Source organism: Vombatus ursinus, unplaced genomic scaffold (genome assembly GCF_900497805.2).
Source record: "Vombatus ursinus unplaced genomic scaffold, bare-nosed wombat genome assembly UNPS02001419.1, whole genome shotgun sequence".
Taxonomy (NCBI): domain Eukaryota; kingdom Metazoa; phylum Chordata; class Mammalia; order Diprotodontia; family Vombatidae; genus Vombatus; species Vombatus ursinus.
The window spans coordinates 22,402,213-22,418,407 of record NW_020941197.1 but is presented as its reverse complement, the minus strand read 5'-3'; the positions used below and the strand labels follow the sequence as shown (position 1 = coordinate 22,418,407).

The 16,195-nt window shown below is 39.4% G+C and overlaps 1 protein-coding gene across 1 annotated transcript in view; it reads left to right on the top strand.

Annotated features, from left to right (window-relative positions):
• Positions 1-11,150, top strand: part of CCDC80 (coiled-coil domain containing 80) — a 39,390-nt gene extending 28,240 nt beyond the window's left edge. The window contains exons 5-8 of the mRNA XM_027868394.1: positions 1,297-1,445; positions 8,025-8,128; positions 9,741-9,821; positions 10,633-11,150. Of these exons, the coding sequence (XP_027724195.1) occupies positions 1,297-1,445; positions 8,025-8,128; positions 9,741-9,821; positions 10,633-10,979 (681 nt within the window). The 3' untranslated portion in view covers positions 10,980-11,150. The remainder of the gene's footprint in view (positions 1-1,296; positions 1,446-8,024; positions 8,129-9,740; positions 9,822-10,632) is intronic.
• Positions 11,151-16,195: the final 5,045 nt, after the last annotated feature.

Below are 16,195 nucleotides of genomic sequence, written 5' to 3'. Positions count from 1 at the left end.
TTGGCAAAGACACCGGGTGGTTTGCCATTTCATTCTCCAGTTTATTTTACAAATGAGGAAACAGGCAAACAGGGTTAAGTGACTTGCCCCGGGTCATATAGCTAGTAAGTGTCTGAAGCCAGATTTGAACTCAGGGAGATGAGTCTTCCTGACTTCAGGCCTGGCACTCTGTCCACTGCATCACCTCGCTGCCCATTTCACTCTAAAGCAATGTTATATCTGCTTATTCTTTCTTTTTATTAATTTAGCAAAGAGATTGACAGTTTGCTGGATAACATGGTTTCTGGGCTATTTTGGTCTCTTTGATTAAAGTTCTGTAGGAAATAATGATAGTATCATCATTTTTATTCATTTCCTCATTTTCAGTCATTAGTTTATCCATATAAAGTCAATAAAGAACTCCTGAATCACACACAATCCCTTTTTCCTCACTTTTATTCTTTCTTCCAATCTGGGGTTTATTTTGACTTCTGCCATGACCAACTGATGATCTGAGTATCCACAGACAGATGATTCTAGTATGTCAACTATGTCTGTAATCAGTTTCTTTTTGTCTGTTAAATATATCTGATTTCATGTTTCCTTATATCATTTGTTATTTGCCATGCCTAGTGCTTTCTGACTTTCCTCTTGAAGAATGTATTCTAAAGCATAAGACTTTGACCTAAGTCGTAAACCTTTGGCTTATTTCTTTCATTGATCCTGAGTCATATTTTCCAGCAGATTTAGCTTTTCCTGTGTTACAAGAACAGTTTCTCTGTCCCTCTTCTTCCAGTGCCTATTTCTTTCCCTTCCTCATCACCCTTCTGATAGGCTGAGAAGTTTCTTTACACAGGTTTATTACTGTAGGTAGGCTCAATTGAGTAATTTCATTCACTTTCCTGTATTAAATATGGTGCTCCTCACTTCTTTTTCTGTTGTAAAGTGTATGAGAACCAGCTCAGCATCAAAGGCAGGGGAAGTGAAACTGGGATATATTCATAGTGAAGCACTTTGGAGGTAGGTGGGTGACTTCACAGTGAAAGGAGTTCTGTAAACCCGAAAGACCCTTGAAAGTGTAAGTCATGGTGTTTCATACATTCAGGACCTCAAAAAGAAAGAAAGCAGTACTGTGTAGGGGAATTAGTCAAATGGATGAGCCCCAGTAGTTCAGTTTCCATGACTGTATTCAGAAATTGTGCTGCCCTAGGCAGATTGGGGGTTTCAGCTCCAATCCCCAATTGGAGAAAAGCTGTCCTAATGAATAGCTGGATGTTTGGGTCTGTAATTGTCTTTTTGTTTTTCTTTCTTAAACAGCAATACTACGAGGTTCCCATAGCAATGAAGTCTATTTTTGATTTGATTGACACTTTCCAATCTCGAATCAAAGATATGGAAAGGCAGAAGAAGGAGGGCATTGTCTGCAAGGAAGACAAGAAGCAGTCATTGGAGAACTTCCTATCTAGGTACATGTCTTTTTGGCCCTCAGGAGTGGCTGGGTTTGATTTGACTTTAAATCACCTTACATGATTACACCAAAGTACTGAAATAAAAAACAACAAATAGATGTTCATAGATTTGTATGGTCTTTATCTTTTCCAAGAGAGCAATTCAATTTCTAAGAATTATACAGCAAACTGTCAACTGAGAATGTTATTTTTAGCCTCTTGTTAATTGGAAAAGGCACTGATAATGAGGATTATTGGGTTGAACTTGTGGCTATGCTGCTGACTTTGTGATCTTGAATCAGTGATTTTTCTCCTTCCTGGTCCTTACAGAGTACATGTGACTGACTTTCCTTGAACATGAGATGACTCAAAAGATCTCAGAATAGTAGAGTTGGAAGGTAATTCAGAGATCATCTAGTAGTCTAACCCCCACATTTGACAGAGAAGAAAATTGAGGCCTAATGATGAGAAACAACTTATCTAAGGTCATATTGCTAGTAAAGGATAGAGCTGGGACTTAAACCCAGGTCTTCTGAATCCCAGTCCAACATTCTTTCCACTACATCATTCCACTTCTACTTGGATACCCAAGTCAAAGGAAATACAAATTTGGGAAAACTTGAGATGTCTGCAAATGTCTGAGTGTAGTTTTAAGCTTTGAGGAAATATCTAGTTCAATGCAAATGTACAAATCTATCCAAATGACTTCTATAAATTGAGAATATGTTTTTAAAAAATGAATAGCTGTAAAGATACAGAGGAACATTAGAAGATGACATTAGACTAAAAACTGATGTGACTTCCAAGATGCCACTTAACCTAAAGTTTCGCTGGTGGCCAGAGAAAGAGAAAATGTTACTTTCTCTATTTAATGTCCTGAAAAATAAGGCAATATTAAAAGAAAAAAAAAAGGAAAATGGATCTTGGCCTCTCAGGAGTCTAGAGAGAAGAGGAAACAGTTACGACTATACTGATTCTCTACCTACCAGAAAGGAAAGAGAGTAAAGTCCTGTATTCACTATAGCCTTCCCATTATTTTCAGTCTAATCAAGGAGTTTCCCTTCTGCTAGAGCATCTCCATAGTCTGCTCCTTACTTCCCCTTAAGACTGCAGACAAAATTACACTTTCTGTCTTGAAAGTTTTGTGCCAAATCTGAAGGATTTGGAGGTGCTGCTCCTTTTGAAGGAACAAGACAGTTCTGAGTCCAGAAGGTTCTAACCTACCTTCTCAATCCAGGCATTCCTCTCTCTTATTGTCTCATTTTCTGAGGCCTGTTGTTCTTGAAAGCTGATGTGAGAGTGGGCACATTATTATTATTATTATCCCCCTTCCTTCCATTCTCATTACCAATAAAGGTGAGGAGGTGTTGAGTCATCTGTATTGCAATAGGCATCTTTTTAACAACCTAGAAGGAGCTCTGAAGCCAAATACTATGATTGTTATATTTTACAGTTGAGAAAATTGAAATTCAGAGAGAGAGAGAAATTTATTTACTCAAGTCCATGTCACTAGTAAGGGGCAAAATCAGGGACAGACCAAGATCTCCTGCCTCTGAATGTAATACTTTCCCCATGACCTTATGCTGCTTCCCAATGCAATACCATTAAATGAGACTGTCAATTTAACCTATTGTCTTAGGCTAACCTCTTTGCAGAGAGGGACACTCAGGCCCCCATGGAGAGATCTCTTAAGCTAAAGAAATTATCACCCTTTCTAGCAATAGAAGCTCATTTGAGCAAACGTCACCTTAATCTAATACACCAACCCAAACTGCTCATCAGTTTGCCCACTTCTTCTCTGTGTCTGTCACCCTAGAGGATAATGACTGGTAAACTCACAGGGTTTCTCTTATCTAGGTCCTATATTGAAGGACTCTAGCTTCAAGGGAGGAATAAAAGGGAGGAGTGTGTGAGGCAAAGCCTCTAAAGTTGTAAGTTCAGGAAAGAGGGATGTAGAAAATGACAGAATAAACTTGGTTTGTTTTCCAAATGGAATTTTTCCTCCAAATTTGCTGAGGTATTGGTGAGATTCTATATTCTCATTTGAGATTAGCAGACATCGGAGCTAGTCTAGTCTTCAGCAACATTCATTTTGTTCTGCCTATAATTATCTCTCTGTGAGAATGAAACCACAGAGGATGGTGTCAAATTTCTACTGATTTGGGAATACCAGTAAGATATGTAAATACGTGCACGACTTGGAGTTTTTCATTTGCAGAGTAGCCAAACTGACAGGGAAACCACTCATTTGAAAATAAGGCAGTGGGGTGAGATTCACAACCTATGCCATATCCTGGAGCATCAGCCCCGTGGTGGGCACCAGGCAGAGCTCTTGGTGGACCCCTTGTGGACAAAGAGGCATTACTTAACAAGCAAACAACCCGCTGTTCACTATGGTTGAGACAGTAGGTCTTGAATCACATACTGCAGAAGTCAGAACTTTATTCAATGGCATAGTTAGGTAAACACGGCAAAATATACATCACCCAAAATAACTCCTTTAGGAGAAGACTTCATAGCTCTGTGTGAGGCCTGGGAGCCTGGATTAGGTTGAGTCTGGGTTAGATGGGTCAGTACTGGTCTGGCAAAACTCCTAGAAAAGCAGAAGAATGTAGAGAACAGAGGGGTGTGACCCTGACGACAGTCACCAAGCTGTCTTCCAGAAATCCCTGACAGTCCTGACATCCCATCCTCCTGCCCTGCTCCAGCTGAGCACATACTCCGTCCTCCCCCAGCCCCCACTAACCTAAACATTGATTTTATGTTTTCTTTTCCTTTTAAGAAAAACAAGTAATAGAAATCACTATAATTTAATGATCATGGTTCTCAGGGAGGCTCATTAGAGGCCTTCCATTTAAAACTAATATTTCATCAGGTTATTACTGTGTTCTTCCCAGTCATTCAAACCTTTGCAACACTCCTCCTCACACCACATCCCCACCTATTCTTGAGGCCATTTTTTTTTCTGGACTGTATATTCCTGTTTTTGCTCTCAAGACAGTGAGACTTAATGGCAGAGAAAGAAACAAGTGTGAAATCCACTCTTTTCTTTTTTAAACACTTAGATAAATTTGTCCCCTACAGTTCTCCCATAACTTTAGGTACAAGGCAAAGCATATTTTCCCCAATAAATATGTCCCAAACACCCTAAAAATGTCCCTTGGTTCTACTTCTCCTTTGTATACATTATCATCATTTAAAGCCTAAATAATGCCCTTTTGACTTGTGAGACTGTAATGGACGAGATACAAACTGTGTTCAGCGGACATGATCCCAGCTTCCCAGATAGCAGGTTTATAGAAATGCACTAGTCTGTGATAAAGGTGGCAGCAGTACAAATAGAAATGAAGAGATAGGGGCAGCTAGGTGGCATGGTAAATAGAGCACTGGCCCTGGAGTCAGGAGGACTTGAGTTCAAATGTGACCTCAGACACTTATTAGTTGTGTGACCTTGGGCAAATCATTTAACTCTGCCTCAAAAAAAGAAAGAAAGAAATGAAGAGATGGATGCAAGACAAATTGTAAAGGTAGAGTCAACAGGATTTAGTAATTGATTGGAATGAGTGGTAAAGAAGAGAGAAGAGTCAAAGATAATATCATTATTCTTTTTTTTAATAATTGGAAGATGGGGTGCCATAGTGAGAAACAGTACAGTCAAATGGAAAAGAAAGGTTAGGGAGAAAAGACACATTGCATCTTTGTACATGTTGGGTTTGAGGTACTGATGGTATGCCATAGTAGAGATACCAAGTAGGCAGTTGGAGGCACAAGCATGGAGCTTAGAAGAGAGGAGAGAGATGAAGAGATGTCTATATATAAATATATATAGGTGGTGACTGAGGCCAGGAGAGTAAATGAGATCATCAAGGGAGAGAATATATACAATGAAGAGAAGGTCAATTTGGGGAAAATGTGAGGAAGAGAGAAAAAGAACATTTGAAGGTGGGAGACAGTATGGAGGATATGGAAACTTGAAAGAGTAATGAACAGTGTCAAAAGCTGAAGAGAGGTCAAGGAATATGAGAACTGGATCAAAGTCATTGGGTTTGTTGGTTGGGAAGTCCATGGTAATCTTTAAGAAAGCAGCATTGGTAGAGTTTAGGTGGGGCAGTAAGTGCCAGACTGAAAAGTAAGGAAGTGGAGGCATCAGGTATAAATAACTTTTTCAAGAAGGTTATCAATGAAAGGAAGAAAATAGAACAATAATTGGATAGGTTAGAACAGTCCAGGGAAGATTTATTATTGAGTTGGGGAAACCTGGGCATATTTTAGGCAAATGGGAAATGAATTAATGGTGAAGGAGAGATTGAAGATATATTAAAGAAAGTTGATCACAGGAACATTTTCCTGAAGACAGAAAAGAATGAGATCAAAGGTACAGGTAGATTCATTAGCCTTAATGAAGAGTTAATTAGTCAATATGCATTTATTGAGCAATCAATAAAAACTTATTAAACACCTACTATGTGCCAGGTACTGTGTTAAGTACTGGAGATACAAAGACAAAAGATAGTCCCTGCTTTCAAGGAGCTCACAGTCTAATGGGCGAAACAACACATAAACAACTACATATAAACAAGGGATATGCAGAATAAATTAGAGATAATCAACAGAAGGAAAGTAGTAGCTTTTAAGGAGGATGGGGAAAGGGTTCTCATGGATATTTCTTCTATTACTCAGGGGAAAGAGGATAGCCATTGACATTGCTGGAGATTTGGAGGAACAGAATAAAGTACAGTTTTCTTGGTGAAGCAGGAGACAAAGTCACATATTTTTAAAAGTGGAAAATAAGAGTACAGTTGGGAGTGAGAGGAGAAAAGAAAAGGTTTGGAACAGTCATTCTGGAAAATTTCAGGTAGCTGATGAGGATGAAGAGTTGTCAGACAACACAGAACCATAGAGTTAGAGCTGGAACATCATTGGATTCTACTCTCTCATTCTATAGAAGAAAAACCTGAGGCATAGAGAGAATAAGAGTCTTGGTCAGGATCACGTATCTAGTAAAAAATCTGAGGGAGGATTTGGACAGAGGTCTTCTTGACTAAAAGTCTTGCACTCTGTCCACACCACACTGCCCCCAGGTCAATGGTCTAGCCGAATTTGTGTATGATAAAATTCTAATGTGTGAAATCAACTTAATTTTGTCACTTTCTCTAGCAGCACATGAGTCTTGAATCAATATTAAAGGAACCAGATAGTGGGGGTTTCCAGGCATGAAAATACAAAAGTTAAGAATGTTAGTTGATTGAGATGTAGGGAATTCTAGGGTTGTAAGATACTGAAGCATTAAAATGTTATTGAGTACAAGGGCAAATCAAGTACAAGTGGAATAGATGATCAACCTAAGAGATTAGGGACAAGAAAAGAGACCAGAGGATGAAGAGTAGGCTTGATTTGAGCAAAAGACTGGGAGAAATATGAAATGATATGGTTGTCTTGTCAAATATTACAGTTCTAGATCATGGAAATGGTGTCACGTACCAAAGTGATAAGGTAGTTAGTATATCTGTGCTAATTTGTGGCTGAAACCACATTACTAAGGTCAACAGAGAGGAGGAATTGTGTGGTCATGTTGTTAGAGAGGCTGTCGACATGAATATTGAAATTCCTACAGGTTAGGGCTTCTTAACCTTTAGTGTATCACCCTCCTTTAGTTTTCTAGTAAAACTATTGGAATCCTTCTCAGAATAATGATTTTTAAATGCACAAAGTAAAATACATAAATTTACCAAGGAAACCAATTATATCAAAGTTCAATTACCAATTTTTTAAAACTGTCCATGGACCTCAGTTTAAGAACACCTGCATACAGATGGTGACAAAGGAAGACTATGAAGAGGGAATAAAATCCCTGAGAAAGAAGAAAGTAGGAGAGCAAACTGAACTATAGTAGATAATGGAAACAGGGTTGAGGGAAAGAGTGGTATAAATGGATTATACAGATGTCAAAAAGGAAATGATCTTGACAGGTGGCAATAGAAGAAAGACCAATGAGAAGAATATGTCCTCTCTTCCTTCTGGTCTTGTGAATTGCAGGAGCAGTAGGAGAAGCTTCCACTGGAGAAAATTGCAAGGGGTATGTGTCCTTGGGGGAGAGTCAGGTTTCAGTTAAAATGGAGAGGCTAACTTAAAAAGTTCAAGGATATAGGTGAGTTTGTTGAGAAGAGAGCTGGTAGTTCCAAAATGTACATTGGATCTGGGCTAGGAGATGGGGGAATTGGAATGGAAAGGACCTAGGGAGGAGTGGAGCTGATTAGAATAGTGATGAATCTTTGGGAAGAGGTAGCATGGTCATGGTACTTTTAATTTAGGTAGTGAAACTGGATGACTAGGTTTGGGGAGCCAGTATAACAAAAAGTAGATTGATGAGACACGCTCTGTTGTCAAAGTTTAAATGATAGAGAGCTTGCAGAATTCTTCTACCCCTTGGTTTGAACTAGGATGTGGAATGTCATTGTTTCAGCATGAACCTTTGTGGAATCTCAGTCCCAAGTGGCTTCCTGTGCAATGGTGAGAGGTGTCCTTTGGAGCTTGGAATGGGGAGGGCAGCAGCTTCTGGCCACTGCAAAGCCTAATTCTCCATTGCTTATTTCCCAGATTCCGTTGGAGGAGGCGTTTACTTGTGATTTCTGCTCCTAATGATGAAGACTGGGCATATTCACAGCAGCTCTCTGCTCTCAGTGGACAGGCTTGCAATTTTGGTAAGAAGTCATGCCATTGCTACTCCTGTAGACCCTTCTCTTCTCTGCTTCTTTTTCTAAAATAACAAAAATAGAATGCTTTAAAGATTTCAAAGTGCTTTTTAATATATTGTCTCATTTGAACCTAATTGAAACCTTGTGAAGTGGGTACTACAAATATTATATATAAATATGTACACATACGTATACATACACATACATACGTGTATATACATATACATATATTATAATATTTCCTTATTACAGCTGAAGAAACTGAAGCTCAGAAAGGTTAAGTTACTTGACTATAGTTATACAGCTTTTAAGTGTCAGAGGCATGATTTGAACCCATCCTCCTGATCCCAAGTCCAGCATCTACTATGCCAAGTGAAGGCATAAACCCAGATCATTGAAAAATCACCTTTATTCAGATAATCAGTTCCTGGGCACTGATTAGTTTTCAGCTGTGACATATACACAAATGTTTACCCTGTGGATCAAAATCATTTCCATAAATGTAAAGAAGAAGAAAAAAAAGGCTAGCCTGGTTTATATTTATTTTGTTGATTTCACAGGCCTGCATTTGAAAATGTGATTCACATGACGAATATACCTGGTATTTGGGTAGGAAGCAACCTTGCCTATTAGAACTATGTGCATTGAATGTACCAAAACAAACTGGAAAAGTGTATATGCATTTTCCCCCAAAAGCTACATCTGCCTTGGGTTTTGGCTTCTCTTCAAAACAAGTCCATTTTAAGTCTTCCAACCCCCATCCTCCATCCCCAGGCTAAAGAACTGATTCTATTATTAGGTGATTAACTCCAGATTACTGCCTGATTTGAGACTGTCAAAATCTTCATGACATCTGGGTACCATGACACGACAGGCCCCTTGTCCTTTCAGCTTTCTGTCCATTGTACCCCTGCATCATCTTTATCTTTAAAACGATCCCAGTAAGTTGCCAAGGCATGGCATCTTCCCCCTCTTTCTGGAAATTCAGCTGGATATTTGAAATAAAGTTGTGGATTTCCCAAGTGTTTCCCTTTGGAATTCTTTAAACAATCTCCTAAGCCCGGAGGGCATCCTCTGACTTGTGCTAATGGCTCTCTGGTGGATTCTTAGGATGGGCTCTCCATCAAATGAATCAAATTAGGTCTCTGACCTCCCAGTCCTCCCTCTGGAAGGAAGTTAATGAGAAAAGCTACCAAGGGAAGCCATTGCAATTTCTGGCTCAGCTTCCTTCCAAGCACCAGCCAGCCCAAAGAATCTCAGATATTTTAATGAGCTAACTGCTTCATGTCTTGTTTCATCATTCCAGAGAATGCAAACCAGTTTGAGACAAGTTCTTCTCTTTCAATCTACCAAAACATTTGAACATTCCTCAAACACTGATATTAATTCTCAGAGCCACAGGATATAGCTTTTAGCACTTTTCCCATTTTGGCATTTAAAAAAAAATTCTGAAGCCTAATGTGTGAATGAATTATTCACCTCATTTTCTTTTGTAATATATGTGTTAGCTCCGGAAAGATATCTTGTATACTCAGCTGCAAAATTCTGGGAAGTAGTAGATGGTTCCTATTTGAAATGGATTGCTGTAAATTAACTATGACTCTCATTTCTCCCCCAGGTCTGCGTCACATAACCATTTTGAAGTTGTTAGGCCTTGGTGAAGACATTGGGGGAGTTTTGGAATTGTTCCCAATCAATGGTAATATGTTTTTAAGTAATTGACTATTAGCAAAGTTAGTGCGCTCATATATACATACATGCATAAAGCATTTTTTTGAGACCAAGACAAAAATTAATACTGTCTATTCAAAATATCACTTAGAAAATTAGTTAATAAAATCTATTTCCCATGTTAATTCAATTTGGTTTCACTAGATCTATTTTTGGGCAGTCTTTGCCCCCACCCTCCCCACACACACATTTGCTGATGAAAAACTCCTCTTGGCTATAAAGGCATCAGTTGAAAGGATGACTTTAGTTGCCAAGAAATGAGTTGCTACTCTGACAGGAAACAAGTTCAGAAACATGGACAATATAGTCTTTGTTAATGACCAGCTTAAAAGAAATGAATCTGACTGGAGTTAAATTAAGAGTCTGATTCTACCTTTTCTAACATTCCTATGAAAGAGACATGATGTGTACCAAAGTTCATTACTAACGGTATTATAGAATAGAAGGAAAGATGAGCTATTAGAAGCAAGAAGTAAATTTCTTTTAGGACTTAGGCAAAGGTGATAACTACACTGAGGTATTTAGGGGTATTGTACTCTTTGAGGACACATGACCCCAACTGTAACTCATGCCATCCTCTCCTCCTGACATTTTGTTACATTTTTATATGATCTATAACTCTTTCTGATGACTCCTTATGGCACAATTCCTGTATCACAGTCTTGGCTTGCGCTGAAAGAAAGGAGAGTTGGGCTCTCTACTTGGTCCTGCCGCATTCGTTTTTTCCTGAACTACAAAACCACAGTTCATTGATGAATTCTATTTCAATCCCATTCTAGGAAGCTCTGTGGTTGAACGAGAAGATTTGCCTGCTCATTTGGTGAAAGATATACGGAACTATTTTCAAGTCAGTCCCGAGTACTTCTCCATGCTTCTGGTTGGGAAAGATGGAAATGTCAAGTCCTGGTATCCTTCTCCAATGTGGTCCATGGTGATCGTATATGACTTAATTGATTCCATGCAACTCAGGAGACAAGAAATGGCTATTCAGCAGTCATTGGGCATGAGATGCCCTGAAGATGAGTATGCTGGCTATGGTTACCATAGCTATCACCAAGGCTACCAGGATGGCTACCAGGATGATTATCGTCATCATGAGGGTTACCACCATGGATACCCTTACTGAGCAGAACTATGTAACCTTTGCCTCCCTTCCATTTCCCAACCAATAACCCCTGCAGCTGTTAAAGCCACATATAGCCAGCTATGTAAAGAAATTACTTCAAACAGCTTAAACTGCCCTGCATTTTTCTTACAGTGTTCATCCAGACTAAATAAATAGCAGACTTTTGCCTTCCCCAAAGTGCATGAGTCTTTAAAAGTGAAATAGTTCTGAAATAGTAACCCCAGAGTTTTAAAGTAACAAAGACTTCTTTTTGTGTTTTCTTTAGCTGGAGGGCATCTGTTGCTCAGTAATTGTACTAAAAACCAAGATGATTTTCTTTTATTTCCTTCAAAGATGGACATTGTATGGTAGAGAGAAGACTGTAAAATAAGCATTCTGATGCTTTTTATTTTTTCAAAAGTATTTATTGGAAAGTGAGAATTTTGTATAATGTCAAAGAAGATGAGTAAAAGGTCATGACCCAGATTCTTTTAAGAAAGGTGAATGAATGAGATTACAGTTTGATTATTAACACCTTTTTAAATGTCTGTCAAAAAGAAACTTTGCTTAAATTAACCAAGCTTCATATTTTGAATTTCATTCATAAAATGTGACAATGAAAGAGGAATTACAACAATTTGATGAAAAATCTTTAACGAAAGGGAATGGTGACGCCATGTGACCTTGGCCACATAATGGCTCTGACGGTCTGTGAGGCTGACTCCCTCATGAGCTTGGGTTTTACCTCCTTTCAGTCTCCATCCCCTGTTCAGTACTCATGACCACTGCCTCCTAGGCCTCCCTGCTTCCTGCTGTCCATTCAGAGTTGCATCAGAGGGCTTTGGGGAGCACAAGACTTGGGCAGAGGAGAAAGGAGATAAAGAGTTCCAAAACTTGCTTTTGGACTTAACAAAGGGCATACTGCCAGCTATTTAGCCAAGGTGGAATAGCTTTAAGTGGGGCAAGGCTAGACCTCTCCTATCACAGACAATGTCTATGTTTATTTACTTCGTTGGACTCACCATTAATATAGTGTGCTATATTAGAAGAATACAGAAGCATAGTTTCCATGGATGCCCTTGTTTCTGCTGTGTGGCAGATGTGACCTATTTATATCAATACTGGAATAAAAATGTGGGAGGGAAGTGAAATTGTTTCTTCGAAGATGGAGTTTTTTTTCCACTTTACAATGGAATGAAATATGCATTCATCATTCATTCATTCATTCAACAGATGTTTATTGAATGTCCACTGTGTGCTTCATTAGACTCTCTGAACAGTCTTACCCAGTTCTACTGATTGCTCCCATAACAGGGATGTGCATTGGTCGTTATTGTTGCTAACAACTAATGTCAGAAGAGTTATTATTAGCTCATAATAATTCATAGGTTAATTCTTAATAAGACAAATGTTTGTGAATTTGTTGTTAGCTCTCTCATGACTGCTGTGTGGAGGACTTCAGGCATCCCCATCAAATCTCTGTTCTGCTGCAAACAAAAGTTCAAATGGGAGTCCCAGTTCTAAGAAAAGGAAGAGAACTTGAAAAAGTTTCCATTTCAGGTCTGTTCTTTCAGGAGAAGGAATACTATCATCCCCTCTTTCAAAAGAAGCAACTGATAACCCTGAAAGATTTCATTCCACTCAACAAACATGTATTGAGCACCTATTCTATATAAATATACTGTGCTGGATATAGAAAGGATATAGGGAAGGATAAAAGGATTGCTTTTGGGACCAAGGATATAGAAAAAGATATAGAAGGATAAGGATATAGAAAAAATAGGAAATAATCAAGAAATTCACATTTTAGGGGGATGGATGAATATGACATCTAAATGCAACTCAAAGTCTGAAACAAGGGGAACAAGTGATAAATTACATCAACTATTCTTTAAAAAAATTTGAGGAGAAACAGAAAGAGAGAGAGAGAGAGAGGGCTAATAACTGAGAGAACTGGGGAGGCTTCATGAATAAAGTGGCATCTGAGCTGAGATTTGAAGGAAGATAAGGATTCTAAAAGGGGAGATGAGAAAAGAATGCATTAGGATGATGGGACAATTAGTGTGAAAGCATAGAGGCCAGAGATGGAATATAAAGTTTAGGAAATAGTAATATAATTTGGTTATAGGGAGTAGAGGGAGTGAAAGGTGATACAAAATTAAGTGGAGAAGGAAGATCAGAACCAGACTGTTGAGGGCCCAAAGAGTCTGTGTTTCACCCTATAGGCAATAGGATACCACTGATGTTTTTGAACAGGGGTTGACGTTTTTCATTAGGAAGATGATTTTGACAGCTGTGGGAAGATTGTAGCGGGTAAAAACACAAGAAAGAGAGATGAAAATAACAGCATCTGAGCTGGAAGGGACCTCTGAGACTATTTAAGTTAACTCTTCCATAAATTATTTCTCGATAATAGAACCAATGTATCGTTATCCAAGAGAATAGAAGACTCTTACAATAGTCCAGGTGAGAGGTAATGAAGTTCCAAATGAAGTTCTAAAGGAGAGTGGTGGGTATATGAAGGCAAAGTGATAATATGTCATAGAAATGGAATCAGCAAAGCTTGCCAACTGATTATTTGTGGGGTGCTGGGGAGGAGCAAGAGCCTGGAGGCAGGGGAGTAGTCAGCAGAAGGAAGAGAACCAGGAGAGAATTATGTCACAGAAGCCAAAGATGGAGAGTTTCTGGGATAATGGGGGGCATTAATCAACAGGATTGTAAGCCACAGACGGATGGATAGAGGGTGAGGGTTTAGCCATCTGGGGATCACAACTAGCCTTTGAAGAAGGAGTATTGGAGTGGGATTGGAAATCAGATTGCAAAGAATTGAGAACTGAGTGGGCAGTTAGAAAGTCCAGCCAGTGAATGATTAAGGAAATTCTTTCTAGGTGTTTGACAATAAAAGAGAAGAGAGGTATAGGATGACAGCTTGGGGAGGTGGTGGTATCAAGTGAAGTGCCATTTTTTTAGAAGATGGACCTATGTGCAGCCATCAAGTAAGAAGCCATTTGGAGGAAGGGAGTGGGGAATATCAGAGGAGATGGGGTAAATACCACTAACACAACACAACTAGCCTTGATAAGATGAGGTACCTGCTTCTCTGAGACTGGACAAAGGAGAGGATGGGTGAACATATAGAGAGGTTTGAGTAGGGAATTATGGCTGGATGGTCTCAATTTTCTCAGTAAAGCAAGATTTTTGCTGAGCAACATTGTTTGCAAAATTGTGGTGGGGCCTTTTGAAGAAAGAAGATATAGAATAACCACTGTTGGGTATGATAGTCACTCACTTTTTGCACTGAGGATCTAGTTGACCTGGGAGGAGGGGCAAAGATGAGTGGAGTGGAGGGTAGGAGTTGTCTGAGGGCTGAAGTAAAATAGACTTTGTGAAAAACAAAAGGAAATAGATAGTAGGTGTTGCTTAAGACTGAGGATTGGCATTGACATGAAAAGTTGGAGTCAGCAATGTATTACTAAATGTTTAACCACCAGCTCTCCCACAAAAAAATATGTATGACACACTTTAATCATGCAAGTTTAACCTGCATTATTAATATTTGTCTATCATTTTCTTAAGTCCAGACAACATTCAAAACAATAAATCAAGCTCTAATTTTTAGTGTTTGTTCATTTTTGAGATGTCAGTGCTCACACTGAAAATTTAACAGTCTCTGAACTGGTATGAGTTAGCTACAGCATGCTTTTTTTTTTTTTTTTTTGGTGAGGCAATTGGGGTTAAGTGACTTGCCCAGAGTCACACAGCTAATGAGTGTTATGTGTCTGAGGCCGGATTTGAACTCAGGTCCTCCAGACTCCAGGGCTGGTGTTCGATTCACTGTACCACCTAGCTGCTCCTATAGCACACTTTTGGTTGGAGTACATAGAAAGAGGTTGGAGGACAGTGATCAGCTCTAAAGGTCAATGATAGGGTCAGTACTGAAAGGATGACTGAGGTTGTAGTAAAGGAGATGGATAAGGACAGTAAAATATAGAAAAATGGAGATCATAGGAACCATAGAGAATAGGTTTAGGAAGGAGAAAATAATTTGTTAAGCACTTAGTAGGTGCCAGGCATGTGCTAAGCATTTTCATTTGATCCTCATAACAACTCCATGAGATGCTACTAATTTCCCCATTCTACAGTTGAGGAAACTGAGGCCAACAGAGGAAATGTGACTTGCCCAGAGTCACACAGCTAGTAAGTATCTAAAGCTGGATTTGAACTCAGATCTTCCTGATGCCAGGCCCAGTATTCTATTCATTGCACCACCTCACAGGCACCCATGTTTGAGAGGCATGAGGCTGAAGAAGACATGAAAGGACAGGAGATAAAATTATTGGAGAGGAGAACTTTTAGATCATGGAGGTGGTATAATTATGGATCTAAGGTTGATGTCAAGGCCTGGAAGATTTGTTGCAATGGAAGCCAAGGAGAATGATTTCTCTAGTCCTGGGCATTAATTGGGGTTACTTCATTCTACCAACCCTCCCCAGCACATTCCCCAGGCAGAGGTGAAGGGGGTGGTCCATCTGGAGCTGAGGCCACTTCTTGATATTATTTCATTGAGAAGATACACCACTATTCTCTCAAGTAGAAGGTTCAGGCCTTCTCAGAGTCAATGGAGCTTTTGTAAACAATTTAGCATCCTCCATGCTCCTCAGCTTTTGGACATCTCAGAAATGAAAACATGATCAGGAGACCCTACTTTGGACAAGCATGAGCCTGGATATTGTTTTAAGATCTGACCTGTGAGTAAGTGAAAAAGGTAATAATTTTGTGGGGAGCCCAGGCAAATTCCAGCTTTCCTGAGACAGATAACCTAAAGTCTCATCACCAAAATAATTTTCTTCTTCCTTTTTCCTCACTCCAGCTTCTTCTTCCAACCACTCTGCCCTGCATGTCAGAACAATGGGCCATAGGTTTCATGTGGCCATTTGAATTTGAAGCTGTGTTGACAGTTCCCATGTGGAACTATCTGATGTCACCTGAGAATCCAAGTCTCATGCATACCCCAGAACCTTTAGGTCCATTCGGATCCAAACATTCAACTAAGCTCAGTGTTCAGTCGGTGCTGCCTGCTCATTATCACCTTTGGCAAAGAGAAGGATTTGATGGGGACAGCGAATTTCAGCTGACACAGAGAACTGGGAAAACCCAGCGGGGGCTGCTTTGAGTGGGGCTCTCACTTCCATCTCAGAAAGCCACCAGAAGTTTTTCTTAGATAGGCTAGAGCTGCC